This window comes from Nuphar pumila, chromosome 16 (assembly GCF_984573655.1).
Source record: "Nuphar pumila chromosome 16, dmNupPumi1.hap1.1, whole genome shotgun sequence".
Classification (NCBI taxonomy): domain Eukaryota; kingdom Viridiplantae; phylum Streptophyta; class Magnoliopsida; order Nymphaeales; family Nymphaeaceae; genus Nuphar; species Nuphar pumila.
This window is the reverse complement of record NC_143264.1, coordinates 15,961,702-15,983,129: the sequence shown is the minus strand read 5'-3', so window position 1 is coordinate 15,983,129 and position 21,428 is coordinate 15,961,702. Positions and strand designations below refer to the sequence as shown.

The 21,428-nt window shown below is 37.9% G+C and overlaps 1 protein-coding gene across 2 annotated transcripts in view; it reads right to left on the bottom strand.

The window, feature by feature from the left end:
• LOC149813020 (fumarylacetoacetase) overlaps window positions 1-15,612 on the bottom strand; it is a 112,734-nt gene extending 97,122 nt beyond the window's left edge. Inside the window, exons 1-3 of one of the 2 annotated variants that reach the window (XR_016428360.1) lie at window positions 15,273-15,611; window positions 9,865-9,943; window positions 6,325-6,383 (exon numbers count right to left, since the gene is read on the bottom strand). Coding sequence is in view for 1 of the 2 variants with exons in the window: in XM_089992219.1 (XP_089848345.1) it covers window positions 6,325-6,383; window positions 9,865-9,943; window positions 15,273-15,479 (345 nt within the window). In the remaining variant the exon portion in view is untranslated. Of the gene's footprint in view, window positions 1-6,324; window positions 6,384-9,864; window positions 9,944-15,272 lie in introns of both variants that reach the window. The other variant, XM_089992219.1, reaches the window with a different exon arrangement.
• Between the last annotated feature and the right edge of the window lie 5,816 nt (window positions 15,613-21,428).

Below are 21,428 nucleotides of genomic sequence, written 5' to 3'. Positions count from 1 at the left end.
TGTGCCTTCTACTTCTCCTTAGTATCTCTTCTTTTTTCTCTTGTAATATAGTATCAGAGCCATATTCACACTAAAAAGAGGTCTTCACACTAAGGAGAGGTCATCAGAGGTGTTGGAGGCTTCATTCTTGGCTTACTGAGCTCATTTTTTGAGGTGCTGACATCATCACACAGAGGAGTTTTTGTATCCTCGTGGTCCCCCAAAACATTACATCTAAGATGCTCATTCTTTTGATGAGAGATCTCAGATCATATATTACAATGTTCTTATTCATTACCTTTTTATTTAAAAGCCATTATTAAGTTTTGCAATTCAACATGCAAAAGCAAAAACTCGCATCTACCCCGACGAGAGCCATCACGAGTCTCCGGCTCGTGGAAACATGTAGAACAGTGCAATAAAAGTAAATGTGATCTTTGCGATGCATTTGAGATGCTTAAAGAAAGAGCAAGCCAAAACTCAGGGCCTACCAAGCCCACGATGATTCATTACAATCATCGATGCACCCTAAGCAAAAACCATAACATGTCATATATGAAATAAATCACATATCTTCTAGATGCACGTTTATATAGGAAAATTTTAACCATGCTCATGAACCAAGAATAATTAAAGCATGTTTATGTTTAGTTCACATGATAGTAACGCGTGCAAGTTTTCATGTAATGCACATACTTATTTCAATGGCATGCTTTCATTCATTGTGCATAAGTATGTTAATTGCATATTATCAACGTATGCTTCCATTTGATTCACATTCATGTCCATTATATGACTTCATTCAATGCATTGATTCATATCATTTGCATACTTACATTGCCGACACATTTATATCAAGGCATAATTTTCTTAAGTGGGAATACACTTGTCAATGAACTGTTTCCTTTTTGAAATAAGCATACACACCACAGTGCACATTGTTATCAAGTGTATGCTTAGCTGTAAACACATACACAACACATGATAAAAATTTTGTAAAACAAGGATCCAACACCTCGGTATATATATACATTTGTTTCTTTTTTTTTATAGAGGTTTTACACCCAGCCGACCAAGTCGACAGGGGTTCCAACAAGCCCAGCCGACCCTGGTTGGCTGGGTTTGTCTGGACTAAACCCAGGTCTGAACACACTCAAACAGGCCCAGCTGACCTTAGTCAGCTGGGTCGGTCTGTTCAGCCACAGGCTGAACTGCCGTTGGCTGGGCCGGACAGCACATGCACAGGCCCAGCTCGGGCCTGTGTGTGCTGTCAGGGCTGAACAGCCACAACAAAACTTATGACAGAAATCCTTCTTTTTTTTTATAATGACGTGACCCAGCCGACTGGGATACAACCAAACCCACCCAGTTGGCTGGGTCAGTCATGCAGCCCAACAAGACTCAGCCGACCCTAGGTCGGCTGGAGCCCAACAACACTAAAGCAGTTTTTTTTTTCTTTGTGTTACCATGACCCAATCGACCCAGTCGGTTGGGTCTGGCCTGCAGCCAAACCACCCAGCCGACCCAGTCGGCTGGGGCTGACTGCTTCAGGGACTCAGTCGACTACAGGTCGGCTGGCCCAGCAGTAACCCTAAACAGCAATAGACCTTGTTTTTTTTTCAAAGAAAAACTATGCAAACACTATACAAAATCATAGGCACGAAAAGCAAATATTAGACAACATTAGATTTGTACCAGCATGCTTTTACTTACACATTTTCTGAAAAAAAAAAACATGCATACACCACGATTTCAACATATAGTTTCATGCATTTATTCAGTCCATGACATGATTCACCCATAGAAATCGATTCCCACAAGAACTAGGCATTAAACGGATGCATATGCATTACTTAAAAATTCTGTTTTAACAAAAAAAATAAGTATGTACAGAAATTTTGTTTTTGAGAGATGAAAAGAGTCAAAAACACATGCATGAAAAGGGATCCATAGATCCTATTTCGTATATCATAGAGCGATCACATAGATCTATGTACAGAAATTTTGTTTTTGAGAGATGAAAAGAGTCAAAAACACATGCATGAAAAGGGATCCATAGATCCTATTTCGTATATCATAGAGTGATCACATAGATCTACTCTTTCACCATGATTTTTTATCATGGTATAGCATGAGAATCGAATCGTATTCGATTTCTCACTTATGTCAAAAGAAAAACCCGTACCTTTGATAAGAATCGAAAAATAGAGAAAATCAATGGTGGAAAAGGTGTTGTTGGAGAAGAGGAACTCTCTCTCTCTCTCTCTCTCTCTCTCTCTCTCTCTCTCTCTCTCTTCTCTAAGTAAAGAATGGGAGAGGGGGTGACGCCCCCCCCCCCTCTTTTCTCCAGCTCTCTCTCTAAGAGAGAGTTCCCAAAAGGTGGAACTCTCCCTTTCTTAGTTTCCTAATTTTTCTAAATACTACCAAATGTTTCGGAATTGATATTATTTAATTAATTAATTATTAAATATTAATTAATTATTAAATATTAATTAATTAAAAATATCTAAAAACTTCCAAAAATAACCAAATTAACCCTAAAGGCTTCTTAACCATAATAAACCCCAAATTGAGGCTTTATATTCAATTTAAAGCTGAACAAACGTGAGGCTTGGATTTGGATTTGAATCTGGATCCAAGATCCAAACCCATACCCAAAACAAAAATTGGAGCAAGACCTGGATCAAATCCATATTTAAGTAGGACCTACATAGAACCCAAATCCATACAAATTCGGATCCTAGGGCTTGGATCCAATCTGATCCAACTCCGGATCCGTTTCGACAAACTGCTCAATTTTCAGAAAAACGTGATTTTCGAGCAAACCGACGCTCAAATTCAAAAAAGTAAAATATCGTTGCGCTCAGAATTCTGAGATGCATCCAACGATATATTACACAAATCCCAAATTTTGAATTTTACTCGAAAATAACCTGAATTTTGCTTGAATTTAAAAGTCGAAATTAAAACTCTTTATCTCGCTTCGATTGGCTCGTTACGACCTTGTCGATGGGACCTGAGCCAAGCCCAAACTCAAAGACATCAGTCTAAAAACCGAGCCCCAAACGATTTTTCTTCCAGACTTAGCCAAATTTTCGAAAATCTTCAAATTTAACTAAGTGAGAAAAGACGTGATATTACACTGAGAGTGAGGATTTTCAATGATGTGGATCAGAATCCTTCCTGTTAACGTCCCTACAATAGAATCTCTTTCTCATGAAAAACTCGGCAAGGAATAAAAAGTCCTATATACTAAAAGATAGGTGTTTCTCCATAAGGAAAATATCGCACAAATCAAAATATAAAGAATGCCAGAGATTTACATAATCATATAGAGGGAAGTATGAACAATATAAAAATATCGGAAAGGTGCTTTTATCACATTATAAAGCCGGTATTTTCTAAACTAGGGCTATTTTGAAAATATTATGCTTTTCGCGATATAACTTTCCCAAAAATATCGCCACGTGAATTTTTAACACTCAAGAAAATGAAGGTCAGATCCCCTCCCTTCGCTGAAGGCATTAGGGATGTAAAAGTCATTATATATGTAAAAGGGTATTTTGGACATGTCTTTTCCGGCAATCGACGTCCGGACTGAGGCACCAAATCCCGGCAAGTCCATTTTTATTCAGGTGAAGCAAGTGAAGAAGAGCAGCAACAAGTGGAAGTGTGTAATCTGCAACGGGAGGCAGTCTGTCCTGAAAGTCTTCGCTCGGTCATTACTCGTGAGGGACGTCTGAGGGTTCGTGCAGAAGGCCAACACGGCCTCACCAAAACAAGGTGAGGCGCGTACGCTTCACCTTGAGGCGCGCCTCGCCCTGAGGCGTACACCTCAAGACGTATGAGGCGTGCACCTCAGGGCTTTTGCGCCTTATGCCTGGGCCTCAAGGCACAAAGCCCCTCGCCTTGAGGCGAGGCGCGCAGCGCGCCTGTCTTGAGGCGCGCTTTTAATAACACTGGGTAGCAGCCTTGACTTGTCCAAGCTAATCACCATCCCCGCTCTCTCACTCTAGTCTTTTAGTGATTCCCGAATATATCGTAACGACCCTGCAATAGCTTTAGAGAATAACATGTCGTCAGCAAAAAATACAAAAGTTATTACCTCCTTACATCTGGGAAACCTTGGGGAATCATAGAAACCCAACTGAGCAGCTTTCAACAGCTTCCTGGTGAATATTTCCATGACAATAACGAATAGGTAGGGGGACAAAGGGTCCACCTGCTTTAGTCCTCTAGAGCCATGGAACTTCTCTTCCGGAGATCCATTTATGAGCACTCTATAGGACGCCGAGGAGACCCCAAGCATCACCTTCTAGACCCAATCAAGGTGAAAAAACAAGGAACAAGAGAGAGTTATACAGAAACTCCCAGTTTACCCAATCATATGCTTTAGACAGGTCGATCTTTAGTCGATCTTTAAACATACCGACGAGCTGCTGCTAGCATACAAGGAATCAAGTACTTCATGGGCTAACAAGTAGCTTTTTTGAATGGATCTTCCTTTAAGAAACGCTCCTTGATTGGGAGACACGATGCATGAAAGAATGCGCTGCATTCTAAGTACCATCACCTTGATTATAATTTTATACAGTTAGTCACATAGGGAAATGGGCTGGAAATCCGTGAAATGTTGCACTTGTCCGGATTTAGGGATTAGGACAATATGGGTTTCGTTCACACGATTGACCATCTTCCCTTTTTTGAAAACATCAATGATCCCTTTGCTAATGTCTGGTCCGACGATCTCCCAATATGTCTAATAGAACGCTCTGGGGAAGCCATCTAGGCCTGGGGTTTTATTGCCTTGAGCGCTGAAGACGGCTCTCTTGACCACTTTTGTTACTGACTGGAGTAGCAATTGATTATCCTCCTCTGTTACCATAGGACCAGCCGCCAAGTCCTTTGGGAGGCAACCTGAAGAGTCATCCTTGGATAGGAGGTCCTGAAAAAACTCCCTACTGGCCACTTGAATTTGATCCAGGTCCTCTAGAGTGTACCCTTCGTACTCCACGCTATGAATATGATTTTTCATCCTGGACCTTCTTCCATTCACAACGGCCTGAAAATATTTAGTGTTGGCGTCTCCTTCTTTTAGCCAGGTCACCCTGGCTTCCTGTTGCCATAATAGCTCCTCCATGCGTAATGCTTCTGTCAGTTGTTCCCTCACTTCCAGTTCCTGGGTAGCAAGGTGGAATTGGTCAGTGCTAATCGCATCTTGAAGGGCCTCTAAGTGACTCGACAACTGGGCAACCTTCTCACTCACTTTCCGGAATTTGACTCAATTCCAGTCCTTTAATCTACTCTGGACTATTTTCAGCTTTGAAGGATTCTTATCATGGGGCAGCCTTCCACCCTAGCCTCCCAGGACTGTCGCAAGGTCCAAACTTTTAGGAACCTGAACGGCTTGGGCCCTCTCCATACTCCACTCCCTTTTGAGCCGAGAGGAACTATGGTCAGATGTGCTATTTGCCCTATCAACCTGAGCCAGACGTGATTCACAAAACACCAATCAAATTTACTTGGCACAAGCTCCTCCTGCTTCCTGTGGTTGGAGCACGTAAAGTGGTGATTTGGGTTGCTCACCTCCTGTTCTATCTTCTTTGTTATTGAAATTATTTCTATTTCTACATCTATTTCTTTTTCAGTTTTCTTCGTTTCTTCCCCTGTTGAATTTTCTTTCAGTTTCGTAGCATTCTTCATAGATAGCAGACACATGTGATAAATAAGAGAATACTAAAGATATAATACACATAATTTCTCCATTTTGACACAGGACACTTATTAGATCTAAAAGGTACATTAGATATTATTGTTACCATGGCCAAGATAATACTAAGCCAACAGATTTCTAAAAGAAAACGAAGGCAAGTGAATACAGAATAAGTAAGATCATAAAGAAAATACATAGAATTAATGGCACAGTGTTGACTGTGTCCATGAAGCATCCTAGTGTTTCCAAGTGTTGTGGCATGTCATGTCAACATGGGATACACATGCTAGATGAAGTGTCCATTGTTGTAGCCTATGGGTCTTGCTCCAAAACTTGTAAGGAATCATTTTCTAGACAAAAATTAAAAAAGGAAAATTTTTGGTGAATATGTAACTCTCATGTCACATGGACACCACAATTTTTATATGCAAGCTACATACCTCTATATGCATTCTAAATTAAGATCTCCATGAGAATAGATGTATTACATATCCCATGGTTGCATAGATCCAACACAGACCCCATCTGTGGTTAGCATTCTAAGACATCATTGCATATGCCACAATGCTTATGCAAATAAACATGGAACAGCACAAAGCTGAAGGCTGGACTTGTGCTCAAAGAATTCATACCATAGGCAAAAGTGATTTTTTTCTCAGCGTATGATTGTCTCGCAGTGTTGGTTCATCAGCTGCATTAAAAATGAATAGTGGATAAGTTCATTTCAGCTATCAGAAAAGAAAACCTTAAATGATATAAACAATAACATCAGCATGCCTAAAAGCTCCCATAAGTTATATTGACAAGACACCTCCTAGAGATGTCACAAAAGCAAATTATGAGTTTAAAAACCAAGAGAAGAACTACTTCAAAAGGAAACAATGACCATCTTACTTCAAACCAATAACAACAGTATACCTATTAGGAATATGTGTTGCCACAAAGTAGATCCTCAATTTAACGTGATACACTTTCAGAAAGTTTATACATGGAAAACTAAGTATACAACAACAACAACAACTACGCCTTCATCCCAAAACAATTGGGGTCGGCGATATGAACCAAAAAAAGAAAATCATTCTGGGTCTTCCACATGAATCCTTCTCCTCCAATCATTTCTATCCAATGCCATGTCCTCGATGATACGTGAATAAAAATAGGCACAAACGAAGAACCAGAAAGAATCAGATTCAACCAACAGGGACTAACTATTAAGATATATGTATTGTCGGGTATGTATATCAATGTATATTTAGGTGTACTTGGTACCTCTTTTGTACTTCCTTTTGTATATCCTTTCTCTTTTTTTGTATTCTAGGTATATCTTTGGTGTATCTATTAAACTTAAGCATCTCGAGCACGTCACAGGGAACTCAAAGCAAATACCATCCATTTCATTTCTAATAACAATTAATAATAAACCAAGTGTTCTGAACATTCTAATAACAGAATTGAAAGTAACTAATCTATTTCTAAACATCCCGATAACTCATGTATCATGACCCGTACATTATTCTGCAACCGCTCTGATACCAAAACTGTAACGACTTAAAAAATTTCTTCGAAAAATCGGGTTAAATTTCGGGTCATTACAGTTTTGGTATCAGAGCAGTCGCGGGATGATGTACGGGTCATGATACATGAGTTATTGATGTTCCCGGGATGTTTAGAAATAGATTAGTTAGTTTCAATTATGTTATTAGAATATTCAGAACACTTGGTTTATTATTAATTGTTATTAGAAATAAAATGGATGGTATTTGCTTTGAGTTCCCTGTGACGTGCACGAGATGCTTAACTTGGTTTAAATTAAATATTTTCGCTTGTATAAAAAAAATCTTCGAAAATTCAGGTTAAATTTTGAGAATTTTTTTATACCATCAAAAATATTTAATTTAAACCAGGTTAAGCATCTCGGGCACGTCACAGAGAACTCAAAGCAAATACCATCCATTTCATTTCTAATAAAAATAATAATAAATCAAGTGTTCTGAACATTCTAATAACAGAATTGAAACTAACTAATCTATTTTTAAACATCCCGGGAACATAAATAACTCATGTATCATGACCCGTACATCATCCCACAACCACTCTAATACCAAAATTGTAACGACCCGAAATTTAACCTGAATTTTCAAGATTTTTTTTTAATACCAGCAAAAATATTTAATTTAAACTAAGTTAAGCATCTCGGGCACATCACAGGGAACTCAAAGCAAATACCATCCACTTCATTTTTAATAACAATTAATAATAAACCAAGTGTTCTGAACATTCTAATAACAAAATTGAAACTAACTAATCTATTTCTAAACATGTCGGGAACATCAATAACTCATGTGTCACGACCCGCACATTATCCCGCAACCGCTCTGATACCAAATATTTAACCGAAATTTAACCCAAATTTTTGAGAATTTTTTTTATACCAGCAAAAATATTTAATTTAAACCAGGTTAAGCATCTCAGGCACGTCACAGGGAACTCAAAGCAAATACCATCCATTTCATTTCTAATAAATTAAACCTTTTATGTTTCACTCATATGAAAGTTTGTGAGATTTTGTGCTTGAACATGTTATTATTCATTTATGCTAGTTCATGAATCAGAAATATGATATGCAATTGATTGGTTCCTGTTACTTGTGTAAATAGGTCATGCTTTGTCTCAGCTATGCTTTTCATTGAATATTCAATTACCTTACACATGCTTGTTACAAAGTACATCTGCATAATCATAGTATTCTCTTACTCAGATTGGTTGTAGTCTGATTCAACTACTTTATCATTTTCCAGGAGAAGAATAAAAGAATCAGAGCGGTTGCAGAATTATGTACGGGTCGTGATACATGAGTTATTGATGTTCCCGGGATGTTTAGAAATAGATTAGTTAGTTTCAATTATGTTATTAGAATGTTCAGAACATTTGGTTTATTATTAATTGTTATTAGAAATGAAATGGATGGTATTTGCTTTGAGTTCCCTGTGACGTGCCCGAGATGCTTAACCTGGTTTAAATTAAATATTTCTGCTGGTATTAAAAAAAAATCCTCAAAAATTCGGGTTAAATTTTGGGTCATTACAATTCAGCCCCCTCCATTTGTATTCATTTAACTGCAGATGTTACATTGTGTACAAGATGATTAGACATCCCATCAGGTGGCTTGCCTAATACATATCCAGACCAACCGGCAACCTTATGACCCAGACCCGACCTCACGCTAATATCTAGAACCTTAGGGTAATCATCACCAAGTTTTTGTTTCAAAATCAATTTTGAGCACCCCAACTTTTTTTGAGAGGACAGCAGCCAACTTTCAACCATCCAACTTACATTCCAAATATTTTTACAAGATGGAAAAGAAAAACAGAAGGAAGGACTAGCGCAAACACATACATTTGTTGAGGACAGCATCCATAGAAAATATTGCAATATTATCATATAAAATAAAAGAAAAATATTTATTTAATTAAGTATAATTTTTAGCAAAATTTTCGTTCAAGAGAAATTTATAGTAGAAGCATAGCTATTCATTTTCTTCGAGCAGACTGGAGAGATGGCATCACCTAAGAAATGCGAAATGGATAGTTGGCAACCCACAATCATGAGTCCACAACTGAATTTGCAACAAGAGACTTTGACAAGTCCTATGACCCGATTCTGAAACCAATATTCGTAATTTAACATTTACTCACATATCATAGCCCAGAATATTGAATTCTTTTTATTTAGTCATATGTTTAAAGGAAATTAAAAAGAATAAATTGAAAATGAGAAAATAGCATTATATTTCCTGAAAAATGTATTTTAAAAAATATATATATTTTATATTAGTTTCCTTTTAAAAAAAATCAAAGATTTTCTCAAGAAGAGCCACACATTTTAAAATTTATGCAAGAAACACACATACACACACACATTCTGGCAGGGCAATTTCAGGGTAGAATTTACAATTAACGGATTTTGCCAATGAAAACACAATATCTGGAAAGTCCTTTCAAAACAATCAAGACAAGACTTGAACATATCAGTTTTATGGATAATAGTCGCTGGTGAACATGTTAATGTCCAATGGATAAAGCTGAACTTCAAAAGAAATCAATTAATGGAGTACTCTAACCACAAGGATGGAATCTCTGGGTAATTTGGCTACGAAGATCCAACGGTACCTGATAACAGTTTTTGGATAGTTGAGCGTGCTTCTTTCCATGCAGGCCTTCCCATCGACAGAAATGTATTCAGAGACGGCTGGTGATTTAAGCAATAAGTTAGCAACAGATATATCCTTCATAGAGTTTTAGTAAAAGCAGAAACAGAGAAAGCATGTTGCAATCTCGGAATTGAACACTTTTTGTTCAAAGGAGCAAGTAAATCAAGTCTTCCATTTGTATGTTAGAAAACATGTATGAGCTTAATGATAAGAAGTTGCCAAGATTGCAGGTCAGCTAAAAGAAATATATCTTGTTTGCTAGTTTGCTATCCCAAGATGGTTAAAAGAATTCTTTCAGTCAGCACTATTAAATCTATCATAAGGTGTAGAACTTCCTACTACAATATGAAGCATCAAATATTTCAGTTTTAAGATTGCAAACAGAACAGTAGATATAAATAAAAGATGAAAATGGAGTCACATATTTAAAGTTAGAAAAACTCAACTGTGCAGACACTTTAGAATACATATCCTGCAGCAAGTATATTCCATATTCATGGAACAAATTAAATTTTCATCTAATTAAAGAAAACCAACAAATATGAGAACTGAATTTGAACTAATTACGTGGAAAAAATAAAATGGTTCATTTTTAGGGAAAAGAAAATTAAAAAAGGAAAGTCTAGCACTTAATACACATGGTCATTGGATCAAATAATATTATCTTGACATATTGATAATCTGGTAGGCCATGTATGAGTAGAGATTGCTCTCTTAAAAGAATAAAGTGAGACAAAAAAAAGAGGCCAAATGTGAGTGCAGAATTGAATAACAATGGCCTTCTTTTCCTAGCAAGAAACCAGCTAAAGCAATTTAGGATGTCTGTGCAGAGCATGTATCTAAAAGCAGTACCACTCATGCAGAAAATTGCTGGTACAGTTGGAGTAATGTTACAGGAAGAGAGGACAGAATAACATACTGGCACGCCTTTGTGTCATATGACAGGTACTCAAAATCATGTGTGAAGCATTAGATAACAACAAGTATGATATTGAACAAAAAATGTTATGCCCTTCAAGTTGGAGATTCCTAAAAGGCCTTAGATATCATGCCTTGACTGTAAAATTACAGTGACATTAGATGTTGGGCAGATCCTCGCTGTAATGTAATACATCTCTTTCTCTTTAATGTTGCACATGTATATGTTTCATACCTAATGGTGTCCCATTACTTTAGCACATTTTACCATCGCTACAATGGAGATGACAGAAAGAAACCTTTTTAGTGTGTGCTCTATTTTTCTCCAAACCTAAGATTACCTTTTGCAAACAATTAATTTCATTAGTTGCATCCACTTAGATGTTACTCAAGATCCTAAAAAAAAAATGGAACTTTACTGAATATGATCTGATCATGCATACATTTTAGCGTTTAATTCATATTAAACTATGCATGATTTAGTAGGAAATCGTATTAAAATCCCGAGTTTATTGTTAGTTTAGAGAAAACGTGCGAAAAGAGTAAAATGTGGAAAATGCATGAAATGCGAGTTTATTTTGCAATTTATTTCGAAGTTTGTCACTTGCAATTAATTTAGTAGATTAAGTTAGAAAAATAAAGAGGTAAAAGTTTTTAGAAATAGTTATAGCTTTAGTTTTGTTAAATAGAATAGGATTTAGTGCATTAGAGAAAATAGTTCTCTTGAAAAGCCTCGTTTGGAATTTCTAGAAATAATTAGGGGTTTTTGGAAAAACTACTAATTTACCCTAAAATGCCTCTTTAAAATCTCACGTAGAGGGCAAAGAGAGTCGTCCTCCATTGCCAAGCCTCCTTCCCTCTTCTTCCCAACCCCTCTCCACTGGTTCTTCTTGCCCTCTCTTTCCCCCTCCTCTTTCTCTCAACCTCTCTTTCACCAGTTGCTCCTCTCAACGGAAGCGGCGACGGCAAAGGAGAGGCCATTCTCTCCTCAACCCAGTCCAAAATGTGGTAAGTCTTTCCTTCTTCTTCTTCTTTCTTATTCCCCCTTCCCATCTCACGATTTCTGATTTTGTTTCTGTAAATTCTATTTCGTTAATTCACGCAACATTCATCATTGCATTGCATAGCATCGTTGTATCTTCTGCATCGCTGCAATATTGTGTTGTTGCATCATCTGCATCGTGCTTCATCAATTTCACTGCATCGCATTAGCAATTCGTTAGTGATTCTTCATCGCATATCATTGTTGCATCCTCTGCATTGCATTTCCCCCTTTAGTCTTCATCTGATTCATCTGCATCTCATTTTTCAACATCGTATCATCCTGTTCATCTGTTCATCGCAATCATATGTGCATCCAGCGTGTTTTTCATTGCATTTTTGTCCACCGTGTTTTGCATTTTCATGATTTGTGCGTGTTTTGATTTTGTTACATTTCATGTTTTTTTGTTTCATTACCGCATTCTACCATGTTGCATTTCCTCTATTTCATCTTAATTCCTGCATCATCTGCGTTTTGGTTTTGGTTTGCATTTTTTGCATTCTGTTTAATCATAATTTTCACTTTTGTTTTGTGCATAATCTTCTGCATCGCATTTAGTTTTCTTTTTGCGTTTTATTGTTTACGTCTGCATTTCATCTATGCATAAATTCATCTGCATAACGTTTACTTGTTTCATTTTGATTCAACATTTAGCTTTTCTCTGCATTTCCCCTTTCACGAATTTACAATTGCAACGTATTCTTCTTTGCATCTGCATTTTTTTTATTTCTCTCACCTGCATTTCGTTATTTTCCTTTATGCATATGCATTCATTTCAACATGTTTTGCATTTTAGTTCAGCATACTTTCATTTCAGCAATTTTTTAGCGCCTGTGTTTTTATCTCTTGCATGTTATTTTCCATGTTTTTATTTCTTGCTTCTTAGATTCTACTGCGTGCTATTTTGCATTTGGTTGCGTATTTCCTGCATTTTATATTCGCATTTCACATTTCATTCTGCATCTTCTTTCGTTTCCTGCACCTTTTATTTCGTCATCTTGCATTTTAGTTGTAGTTTTGCATCTCACACTTTTTATCTGCTGCGTGTTTTAGTTTTTCACTTCTTTGCATTTATTCGTCGTGTTTTTCATTCCATTGCATTTACATTTACGCATTTTCATTTTGCGCTCTTAGTGCAATTTAGTCTAGTCTTGCATTTAGTTCATTTTATTATGCACTTCATTTTCGCATTTTCGTTTCTATAGTGTAGTGTTATTCGTCTTTTGTTGCTGCTTTGTGTTGTTTTGTGTTTTGCAAGGAAGCGTGGGAGCGAGCAAGCAAGACTTAGTAGCACGCATCTGATATGCGACACGAGACGCGAGCGCGGAAGACATTTGCTTTTCTTTTAGCTTAGGAAGTTTTAATTTCCATTTAATTTTGGGGTTTGTAATAAAACCATTTTAATATTCATTTAAGCCCTCTGCGTAGGGCCGGACTGATGTAATTAGTTAATTAGTTCTTTTTCGCATTTTCTTTTTGGCAATAAAGCATAGTTTAGTTTGCATGTTTGAATACAAAGTATCCTCCATTCCCTGAGATCGACCCGGACTCCACCACTCGTGTGAGCCGGTTTTTATTTTTGGTGTCTGGCTTTCACGTTGTTTTTACATAAAAATATCATTTCTAAAATCGTTTCACAAAATTGACACCATGATCAACCAACAACTGGAGGCTGGGAAGGGAAGCTCTCAGCAACGAGTTGTTTATGAAAATGAAAGGATGTGATAAAGGTAGTTTCAAGACACAAGGAGAGCCTATGCCTAGCAAGCATGTCTCCATCAAGTAAAACAAGTAGCTGGAGAGAATCAATTTTCACACTGTATAAGAGACCCTTCTGTTTATTTAATCATATAGGGAATGCATTTAGAAATCCAACATCCCAATGCATCATGCATGCTCTCAAGTTACAGACAACCTGTATTTGTCCATTCATCAGTTCTTCAATTCGGCTACTTTGGAAATTAGGAGAGGATATTGGAGAGAGAGAGAGAGACCAAATCTAATACCCAAGTTAGAAATAACACTGTAAACTTTTGGTATTGTTCAAAAAACCAACAAACATCCACACATCAAGAATAGAGACAGAAGAAAATGAGGCTGAAAGTTGCACAATTCCCAACGTGGGAGATTGTGTGGTATTCTGCTTTTTATCTTAAAACTGTTACAAGAAGGAATAATGATAAAAACAGACCTGGCATCAATAGATAAGAAACAAAATAAATGAGGGGCAAAAGAGGAACAAAAGTACAATCAAAATAACAATACAGCCTACAAATAAATCGTGTGGATTGGTCCATAATATAGCCTCCAAACCCAATTCGTGTCTTAATAGCCTTCTTCAAGTTGTACATGGTTCATAACCATGGATAACTTGGACTTTGAGAACCAAGTTATCCATGGGTAAGCAACCACCATGGACAGCTTGTTCTTTAACTCCCAATGTGAAGGAGTAGACAAAGACCTGGTAAATAAATCCAATTCATGCCTTAATATGGACAGCTTGTTCTTTAACTCCCAATGTGAAGGAGTAGACAAAGACCTGGTAAATAAATCGACCATCTAATTCTCTCCACTTCTGTTTCAAGCTCCAAATTTCAATTTTTTTCACAAAGCAAAATGTTTATCCAGGTCTACATACTTGGTTTTACTATGCTAGCCTAGATATACTGAGATAGGTAGAGGGTAGAACTAGTGATAAGCTGCCCAAGAATGGCTATAGACTGTAAAGCTAAGAGAACCCAGTAGTAGCAGTAGTCATTGCCTACACTCTGAGTTCTAGACATCATAATTTATGTTGCTTCTTGCTGCTACATGAGACCAAATGTTGTCCTGATCTAAAGAGGAAAGGATTCCAATGCCCCAACAGATGAATCTCTATTTTACTTTCTAAAAATATAATAATTTTTTTCCTTTCATCTCCAAAGGAAAATATATAAATATACCCGAATATAGATCAATAAGCAGCAGAATCTCCATTCTAGACCACGTCTGGATATGCTAGAGACTGAAAGGAACTGTATGCATCACGAGCTAACCATAAAACCCCTACCTCTGCTATGTGTCCCAGTATACAGCCAATGTGCTAAGAAAGTTACTAATATTCAGGACATGATGAGAATCTTTAACATTACCCATCTTGCTTATGTAGGCAGAAAACCCACCCAAATGCATTCCCTTGCGATAAGCTCAAGCAACTAGTCGACACAGTTGCTAAGAGAACCAAGAAAAAAAAAGGAAAAAGGAAGCCAAATAAACGACATCTGCTCACTCACTGAAACTCCCAAACTTCACACTTAACAAACAACCGATCGAAGAGCATGGCCGAGCACTCATCTGATCAAAGGAAAGGAAGAAACGCTACGAAAGAAAAAAGAGAAAAGGAAGGATTATGAAGGAGGAAGAGGGACCTGAAAGAAGCAAGTGGAGTTGTTGGAGAGGAGAGGGCCGGAGAAGAGGCCAGCAGCGGCGATCTCGGAGAGGTCCAAGACGAGGTCGCCGATGGCGACGCCGGGCCGGGCTTGCTTGTCCTCGGCGGGCTTGAACACGCCCAAGGGCAGATTCTCCAGCGGGAAATGGGAGTCGGCATCGACGTCGACGAACGATCTCATCACCATCTCTCACTTCCTTCCTTCCGACGGGCGATCAGATGACAAACTGCGAAAGTTGAAGGGGCAGATGCTGTTCGTTTCAACAGTTAAAGCTCGGCACCTACTACTCCACTCTGCAGCATCGTCATCACCGTCTCTGAACTTTCGAGACTCGGTCCTCGGAGATAAGCACTCTTGCTTCTTCTGGTGGTCAAAGACAGAAATAGCCTCTTCAATCATCTTATGTTGACCGTCTTCACGGGAAGATCATGATGGGACTTTTTACTTTCTCTGTTTTTATCTTTTCCCGAAAGCGTGGTCCTGTGGATCTTGATTCGGATTCTAACCCGCACTGCATTACCAATTGGATCTGGATCTGTGGATCCGGTGCAATCCCTCACATGGAAAGCAAAAATCAAAATAAAAAGCTTTGGTTTGCCACACTACGCCTTGTGAAAGTCTTACGGAGGCTGAAAACCAAAGGGTCTATAATTTTAGCTCCAATATGGATCGGATTTTGGTCAGATATCCAATTCGAACCTGACACTTTATTCGCTACTATGGGTATTAAAATAAAATCCAAATCCGTCAGGTTTTGACCTTTTTTTTTATTTGTATTTGGATTCAGAAGAATAATTTCCAGTGGATCATGAACAGATCTAGAAAAAAAACGGTTCCTGTTTGTGCTTTTTAGGAATGCAAAGCCTTTGTTTCTAACCTTTTTTACGGTATCCAGTACAACTACACAGATTTCGGTTCCATATTTGAATCTACTACATTTAATCCATACTTACATTACCATATGCTACTTAATTGTTGGATTCAAATCCCTGCCATGATCCATCCTGTATCTGAACCATTTACACCCCATTTGTAAGGGATCAAATGGACCAGGTTTGGTTGCGTATCTGAATCCAACATATAATTTCCTGATAACTTTCCTTAAGATAAGATCTGAACGTGCATCCACATTGAATTCAAATTTGCTCAGGATCCAACATATCGTTCCTACATACGGATATATATATGATTAAATTTCTATATGTTGGTCTATGGATTTGAAGCAAATCAAATTCATTATCACATGTAGGTTTTTTACCTAATCCAATGCTACAATATTGTGATCCGGATCCGGACTCGATACTACATCATCAAAGATTCAGATGCCATAGGGATTCAGGTTTGCATGATATAACCCATATCTGATCCATTTGCACCGGTAGAGACCCCTAACCCAGGTGTGTGTTGGGGAGTGAATTTGGTTGAGCCTTAAAACAAATTATCGTTTTCCTACTTATCAGAAAAATATGTTCACGCTCTTGGGGGATAGCCTCTTACATGTAATTCACTAACAGGAATTAAGATGATCGTCTCGAGCATGGCTAGGTTTCATGGGTTTCTAAGACATTATTTTTTATTAATTTATTATGATACGATTCTTCAAAACATTCAGATAGTTGAAACTTGATAATTGAAGGGTAGTAGTAGGGATGGCAGGCCCCGCCTCGCCCCGTTTGGACTGGGGATGAAGGGTATGAAACGGGGATGGAGGCGGGGACGAAGGTTAAAATCCATCCCCGTTCGGGGGTGGAGGCGGGGATGGACGTGCACTTTTCCCCGCCCCGCCTCATCTCTGCCACGATCCCCGCCTCATCCCCGTTTGAACCGGGGATGGAGGACATGAAACGGGGATGAAGGCGGGGATGGAGGATAAAATCCATTCCCCGCCGGGGATGGAGGCGGGGGTGGAGGATAAAATCTTGAGGCGGGGCGAGGGTGGAGACCTTGTCCCCCGTCCTGCCCCACTGCTATCCCTAGGTGGTAGATAGTGAGCATGCCATTGCCACCAACTTGTTTGTTCAACGACCACAAGATCTTGCACGTGTACCTTACCATGCGCGGTGGTGGTTGCAGCCTTGCAGGTTACCATGTGCTATTTCACCCTTTGTTACTACGCTGTATCCAAAAGATGGTGAGTGATCAGGTGCGGCGGGCAGCATACTAAAAGTGTACAATCACAATGTAGTTGGTCTTCCCTCTTTGCCTTGGTATATAACTATACGTTTCAACCTACTATACACGTTCAGGTCAGAAGGTGGTAATGTGAGCGGGACAGTTGGATTAGGATGACACTAAAACCCAACCCTATAGAACTCGTGCCATATGACAGCCTCAGCTCAACCTCAATCACTACCTTAATCCTGTTTCAACTCCACCTGGACCTCGTCCCCTGCAACTAGGGATGCACACGAACCGGGCTTGATCGAGTTGAGCTTGGCATGTACAAACTTGGCTTGCCCAAAAAAAATACGTACAGACTTGGCTCGAGCTCGTCCTGAACTTGAACTGAGTTGAGCCTTAACCAGGATGAACTTAACCAGGTCGAGCCCGAGCCTAGCCTAGGTCAGTGTTTCTCATTGTTGCTGCACAACAAACAGAGCTGGCCCGAGCTTGGTTCATGCTCAGCAAAGAGAGTATTCCCCTCTCTCAACTCTCTCAACTCAATTGAGAAGAATGAGAAAGAGAGGGGAAGAATGAAATAGAGTATAACACCCCAAAATTTTTAACCTGAAAATTTTTAAAAAAAATAACTTTTTTTTGTTTACTTTTTAGAGTCAAATTGATCCCACACTGAAAAATTGTTCGAAAGAACAAAGTTGGCAAACCTTGAATGAGTTATAGACAAGTATCCAAACACATCAATGGATTGAGCTCAATACCTGATTTGAACTTGAATTATGATCTAATAGAGCAACTAATTTAGCATTTGTATCCACAAACAACTTAAAGCAGAAAATGATTATCAAGAACATTTAAAAAGAAAGGGTTCCCAAACACCCCTACATATTTTATAAATGTTTGCAAAGTTAATGAATTCTAATAACTAAAAAACCAATACACAAAATAAGATAGAGAACTGGTTCCAAGCCGCCATCCCCATCTACCCATCACAATTGTAGCTAATCATCACCCGAAAATGTTATAGTTAAGAGGAGTCAAACTACATCCAGTCCAATAGGTGTACATCAAATTACAATGAATCATTCAATATTAAAACATACATTTCGATTCGTGAAAATACATTACATTAAATCAAATATCTGTGAAGTAAGAGAGATATGAAATGTCCAAAATTTTTGAAAGCAACACCACATGCTATTTTAGACACATGATATCTCATTCTCGTAATTTAGATAACCAATAATCATGTTAGATAGGGGATGTTCGAAAGCAATATAAATCACATCTCATTAGTTCAGGTATTCGTGAAACTAATCATCATAGACATGGAATTGGCATGATATTTGATGCAACAAAACATGCTATTATCAACTAAGATTTTACAAATAGCTTACGTGAAATTTATGAATGCTACGCAGTAATATTTAAATCATGTAATATACGTGACACTCAAACACACAATGAAAATGCTTACTCTTACATGCAGTATATTTCAAATCATGTCGATAATCATACTTATTTCTTTGGATTAACATAGCATGTTTTCATTACAAATTATTTGAATAAGAATGTTTTTGTTTCACTTATTACCATTCACCCCGGGCATGTCGAGGACGATCTCCACAAATAGTCGCGACCTCTCAGAGGTATATTATTATTATGAGTTGTATTTTACCTGAGTGTCTGACTGAAGTAGACCCAAAGCGGGTGGTCAATGACTGAGAGATAAACTTTACTCAGGTGTATTGTAAAGTATAAGATGCATACAAGACTAGCTACAGTAGTTGAGAATTTGTCACATATGACATATTTGATAGTCATGGTCTCCTAACCTATGAGTGATTATTGACCACAAGGATGTCATTGCTCTCGAAAGAATTATAATAGAGGGTCATTGAGGTTGTACCCCTTACCCTCTCTAAGGCAAGTCAACATTGAATGAGTTATTGAGTTTTGTTAAATTGAGGCTTGTTCATTCATATACCGATGCCTGCAATACTAAGGCATCCTAGGGCTCATTAGCCCAAGTACCTCGCTTGGGTACTATCAATATTGACATTTGAGGCATGAGTATTTTACCACCTCTTTAGGGTAGTTATAAGTCTTTAATTACTCAGTCTTTTAGAACCCATTCACCATGCTCAAGTAAAACCTGAAGGAATATCTTGCCTGTGAAAGCGACAACATTATTAATTATGTATGCATTTTTTGGTTTATGAATTAGTCCACCTCATATACTCGACTAGGTTCTCAACAACTCCTTGCTCTTTAAGAATGATCACTCGTACGTGCATACCAATGCACGCCTTACAGTACCATGACACACACCACATTCAATAATTCATAACTGGATCTTTGAACCATAGACATTTCATGTATGCAAAATCTACAAGTAAACACATGTTTATGATAATGTTGGTACATTTCTCAAGTAAAGTTTATTAAACTATCATGCATGCAAGTTGTCTCACGTAAACCTTATTGAAAGGTGTGCATACAAGCTATCATACTTAAAATATCATTGACAAGTATGCATGTTGACTATCATACATAAAAATATCATGGATAAGTATGTATGTGAACTATTTTATGTAGAATTATCATGGATAATCATAAATACAAACTATTTTATGTAGAATTATCATGAACAAGCATGCATGCAAACTATTTTTCATAGAAATGTTATTGACAAGTATATATGTAAACTATCATACATAAAAATATCATGGATAGGCATACATCCCAACTATTTTACATAGAAATGTTATTAACAAGTATGCAAGGGGATTATCATACATAAAAATATCATGGATAAACATACATGCGAACTATTTTACGTAGAAATGTTATTGACAAGTATGCATGTAGACTCTTATTAGTATTTTAACAAGTCTACATATCTTTATATGTAATTCAATGTGATTCCAACCTTAAACAAATAAATAAAAAATATATATCAATATGCTATATGTATAATTTATGTACTATATATATATATATATATTAGTATTATATAATTCTCAATAAAATGACATAAAACTCCCTACATCATAATCCGTACAATTTTACGAGAACCAAAAAATCTCAAAAATGTTCCTAAGGATTTTCCTTCTGAGATGACGCTCGTCATCGGTCTGAATGCAATGTGGACAATTCATGCCTCAAACCTCATGCAACATGTATGGATGATAATGGGCTCCATCAGTCATGGTCTTGGTATTCGTGTGATACAAGGTTTTGACAGTGGAGGTGGCAGTAGAGAAGGTGACAGTGGTCATGGTGAAGTACCACAACTCGTGCGACATAGCAACAATTGTTCGACTAAGGAGTCACACATGCGAATAGTGACTACAAGGGTTGATAGATTGGAAGAGGCGACAACAAAGGTCTTCTAGCTAGGTATCGCTCCCTATGCAAGTGCAACCACCAAATACCAGGGCTCGGCTTGGCCAAAGCACTGCTTAGCTGAGTCGAGCGGCCCAAGATGGCAGGGTGACAGAGGAAGGAAGGCGTTGGCGGTTGTGTTTTCAGCATTGGATATGGTGGCTGCATCAAAGAATGAAGGAAAACAAAGACAAAGAGACATTGGGATTAGCGTCGGTCGGGAAGCTTGTGGTGAAAAGAGAAGCAGGAATGGTGGTTCCTGGTGATTGTGGGTGGTACAGTCAGATGGTGCCACTGCAGAGTGTCTGGAGCAAAAGAAATTGCAGAAGGAGAAAGGCAAGAGTGAGCCTTCTGGTGTTTGCAGCAAGTAGAAGGAGAAGAAGAATAGAGGAGGGTGGAAGCAGACTTGGTCATTCTGAACATGAGCTTTTTTGCTCATACCAACATCATGGTAGTCCGTTTTGTATTTTGAAAAGTTAAAAAGTCAATGGAACATGTATATGCTACGTGGCATTCATCCAAAATGCAAACAAACTGCCACAAGTTGGCATGAGCAAAAAGCTCATGTTCATCATGACCTGATCTGCTTCCCACATAGCATATAACTGTTTCGTTGACTTTTTAACTTTT